At 48.6% G+C, this 4,541-nt stretch overlaps 1 protein-coding gene across 1 annotated transcript; it reads left to right on the top strand.

The window, feature by feature from the left end:
- Positions 1 to 561: 561 nt before the first annotated feature.
- LOC110197463 (3-galactosyl-N-acetylglucosaminide 4-alpha-L-fucosyltransferase FUT3-like) lies at positions 562 to 4,131 on the top strand. The gene is given in 4 exon segments (XM_078151814.1): positions 562 to 608; positions 727 to 787; positions 1,574 to 1,987; positions 1,990 to 4,131. Coding segments are annotated over 4 exon segments (1,242 nt in total). The 3' UTR covers positions 2,710 to 4,131.
- Positions 4,132 to 4,541: the final 410 nt, after the last annotated feature.

Here is a 4,541-nt window from a genome sequence, read left to right on the forward strand (position 1 = left end):
GTGCTTAATAAATGCTTATTGACTGACTGACTGAATATTATACTCTTAGAACTTTATTCTCATAGATTTTTATGGATACTCAGAACCTTAAACTCTCAAGACTCTCAGAATCTTACACCCTTATACTCTTATGGACTCTCAGAACCTCAGACTCCCACAAACTCTCAGAACCTCAGACTCTCAGAACCTCAGACTCTCATTAGACTCTCAGGCCCTCACACTCTCAGAACCTCAGACTCTCATTAGACTCTCAGAACCTCAGACTCTCATTAGATTCTCTGAACCTCACACTCTCAGAACCTCAGACTCTCATTAGACTCTCAGAACCACAGACCCTTAGACTCTCGGGAACTCTCGGATCCTTCCGACTCTCAGAACCTCAGAGCCTCTGGATTTTTATAAAAGTCTCCGAGTCTGTCTCAGGAGCCCAGGATGGGGAAGGGGGAAGGGCGCAGACAGAGACCAGGCAGCCAATCAGGAGGGCGAGGAGGAGGGCGGGGCCTGGCCCTTCCCTACTTCCTGTCTGACAGGAAGTGCTCAAGCCTCGGGATCATCAGGCACATGTCTGACCGAGAGCTGCTCGAGGGGCGCGACATGGCCCCTCAGAGGTAGGGCCTCTTTTTAGGATGAGGGGGAAGGAGGAGAGGGGCATAGGCAGGTGGGGAGGCCTGGGTGGCCAGTGGGAGGGGGCAGCCTGTAAAGCCTGTGAGATCTTTGGGGGCACAGGGGACACCTGGTTGTGGGGGGCTGGGATGGCCAGGATCAGGGTCCTCATAGCCCCGCTGTCGTCAGCCCTGCTCACTCCACTTCTTTTCAAAAATATGCATAATATTTTATTTTCCCCCAATTACATGTTAAAACAATTTTTAAACTTTTTTTTAAGTTTTAAGTTCTAAATTCTACCCTTCCATGCCTCCTTCCCCTCCCCCCTTTCTGAGACGTTAAGCAATAGGAACTAGGTTATGCGAGTGCAATCACGTAAGATTCCACATTAGTCATTTGCTCAGACCACTTCTGTAGCAAGGAGGTAGGTCGTGGGCGTGGCAAGCAACCCTCCAAGTGACTAGAGGAGGATGACCTGCCATCCGTGGGGAGGCTGGAGGAGACTTGAAGCAGCGGGTTCCCCACCCCTGTACTAGACCTATTTGGCTTGGCTCTAGAGGGGAGAACTTGGAGCTACAGGTGGAAGGTACCTAGAGGCAGATTTAGGCGTAAGAAAGAGAAACGTGAAGTTAAAGTTGTACAAAAGTGGAACGGACCCCCCTCAGAAAGTAATGAATTTCCCAATCACTGGAGATCTCCAAGTGGGGACTGAATAGTCATTTTTTTCCATAATGTCATAGAGGGTATTTTCAGTCGGGTAGGAATTGGACTGAGTGGCCTCAGAGGTCCATTACAACTCTGAGATTTTGTAAGATGATGGATAGAGGGAGATTAGAGATAGAGAGGAGGGGAGAGGGAACTGGAAAGAAATATGAAGTAAGGGAAGAAGAGGAAATGGGAGAAAAGGGGAGGTAGAAGCAGGGGATGAGTAAGGGTTAGGAAGGTGCTCAGTCACTGACTGGCTTAACAGCCCCATCCTTCCCCACTTTTCTCCAGTACCAGCTGCTTCACAAAGGCCCAGGCCACCTCATCTCTCAAGAAAAAATACTTCTATTCCCAGCTGTTCCTGTTTCTGCTTTTGCAACTGTTGTTTACCCTGAGCCTTCTCTCATACTGGTACCTGTCACCTTGGTCTGTGCAGAAACCTTGCCTCCCTGTGCAAGTAGCACCATCTGACACCCCTGTGCTCATCGTCCTGCTATGGACATGGCCTTTTAATCAGCAAGTATCCATTCAAGGGCTCCACTGCGTGGGCCCCTGGACCAAGGAGGCAAACTGCCGAATCACATTGAACCATAGCTGGTATAAGAGGGCCCATGCAGTCATCATCCACCACCCCAATGTGGGTAGAAGGCCCTCCGAGCAGCTGCCTTCTGAACCACGGCCAGCTGGCCAGCTGGCCAGCGATGGATCTGGTTCAGCCTTGAGTCACCTAGCCATTTGAATAACCTGGCTGCTATGGATGGCCTCTTCAACCTGACCATGACCTACCACAGTGACTCAGACATCTTCACCCCTTATGGGTGGCTCAAACCACGGCAGGAACCGAAAAACATTTCCTTCACTAGACCTCCCTATCCCAAAACCAAGCTGGTGGCCTGGGTGGTGAGTAATTGGAAGGAAGACTCCACACGGGTAATATATTTCCGGAAGCTACAGCCCTATCTGTCTGTGGATGTCTATGGGAAACATCACATGCCATTACCAACCAAAACCCAGCAGTCTGTCCTTTCTAAGTACAAGTTCTACTTGGCTTTTGAGAACTCTGTGCACAAAGACTACATCACAGAGAAGCTTTGGCACAATGCCTTGGCAGCCTGGGCTGTCCCCATAGTGTATGGGCCACCAAAGTACAACTACGAGCTCTTCCTACCATCTGACGCCTTTATCCACGTGAGTGACTTTAAGAGCCCCAAGGAACTAGCCATCTATCTAATGAAGATGAATAAGGATGAGAAGCGTTACCTGGCATACTTCCAATGGCGGAAGCACCTGGAGGTGGTAACCAGGTCTGGCTGGCACCAGGAATTCTGTAAGGCTTGCCGGATTCTACAGGAGCCACCCACCTACAGGACTCTGCCAATGCTGTCCAAATGGTTCTTCTGAGGTGCATCCCTCCCCATCCATAACCCTTGGCTCTTCTAGTGACAGTGAGTTAGTTGCATGTTCAAAAGGGGGGTGCTGGGGTATTGCCTTGCTAGTGGCCTTTTTTCCCGCTGGATGTCGTTAGTGATAACTCTCACTAGTGACATCCTTTTGTGATGTCCTTCCACTGGCGATGTTTGGTCACATTCCCCACTAGTGACCATCACAGTGATGTCTCCCGCTCATGACCTTCAGTGGCATGTCTCAGTAGTGACCTTTGGTGATCTTTCCATCTGATGACATCTCTTACTAATGACCTTTGGCAGTGTCTCCCTCTGAAGACATGTGGTTATAGCCAACACTAGTGACCTGAGATTCTCCCACCCATGACTTACAGAGACATCAAAAGTGACTTCTCCTGAAGTTTTCCGCTAGTGACCTTGTCCACTGGTAACCCCAAGAGAGCAATACAGATTTTCAGTAACATCCACTATTGGTCAGTCCTCTGCTGATGACTTTTAAAGACATCCCCTACAATAATGTTTGCTGACCCCTCCCCTAGCATCCTGATATTCTGTCTGATATCCTGTGGACACAGTTCCCGACTTCCCTTTTGTGTTCCTGGTACTGAGCAAGAGCTCAGTGAATGTTTGTTGATGAGGATACAGATGCGGATGGTCAGAGTGAGGCCCAGGGAGGATCCCCAGGGCTGTCTGGGCAGCCTGATGAGAGGAGCTGATGGTTCAGGTCTTGCTCTGTCTGCTTCTTGGGATGAGGTCCCATAAAAGCCAGTAAATAGAACGTGTCTTAGAACACAAAATGTGCCATTGGAATGACCTTAGAGACTATCTAATCAAACCAGTCTTCCCCCCATATACACACATACACATAACCCGCCCATGTAAACACAGGAAAATTGAGACCCACAAAGGGGAAGGGACTTGACAGAGGTGCACTCAAGAGATCAAGGGCTGATCCTAGACTAGAACCCAGTTTCCTGGCTTCTAGCCTAGGCTTCTTCCCATGGCACTCCCTCTCCCAATAAGGCCTCGATGACACGAAGTCAAGCAGATACCCTGAATATCAGAGTTGGGATGCAGAAAGGCTAGAACAGAGGTGGAAAACTCAGGTAGAAAGAGATGCAGCCCTGTATCGACTTCTGTTGTTGATCAGTCATTCAGTCATGTCTGGCTCTTTGTGACCCCATGGAGCGTGCCAGGCCCTTCTATCCTCCACTGTCTCTCAAAGTCTTTCCAAGTTCATGTTTGTCGTTCACATGACAGTATCTAGCCATCTCATCCTCTGCCGTTCCCTTTTCCTTCTGCCTTCGATCTTTTCCAACATCAGGGTCTTCTCCAGTGAGTCCTATTTTTTCCATTATGTGGCCAGAGTATTTAAACTTCAGCTTCAGTATTTGACCTTCCAATGAATAGTCTGATTACATATATGTTGTATTGTGTTTTTATTTTATTAAGCACTTCCCAAATACAGTTTAATCTAGGGAGTAACAAGTTTGACACCCCTGGGCTAGAACACTAGACTGAGTTAAGTGATGAAATCCAATAGGAATGGATGTCAGATCTTACACTTGGGTTAAAAAACTCAACTTGGCAAACACAGGATGGGAGAGGGACTGTTAGAGAGTAGGTTCTCTGAAAAAGAGCTGGGGGCTTTAATGGACTGCAAAGTCAGTATGAGTAAGCAATGTGATGTGGCCACCAAAAAAGCTCATGTGGCCTTGGGCTTTATTAAGAAAGGTACCACTCCCAGAAATAGGGAGGTGACAATTCCACTGCCCTCTGCCCTGGTCAGGCCTCATCTGGAGCACCATGTTCACATCTGGGCATGACAGT

Source organism: Phascolarctos cinereus, unplaced genomic scaffold, assembly GCF_003287225.1.
Source record: "Phascolarctos cinereus isolate Bilbo 61053 unplaced genomic scaffold, phaCin_HiC Scaffold_4;HRSCAF=312, whole genome shotgun sequence".
Lineage (NCBI taxonomy): Eukaryota > Metazoa > Chordata > Mammalia > Diprotodontia > Phascolarctidae > Phascolarctos > Phascolarctos cinereus.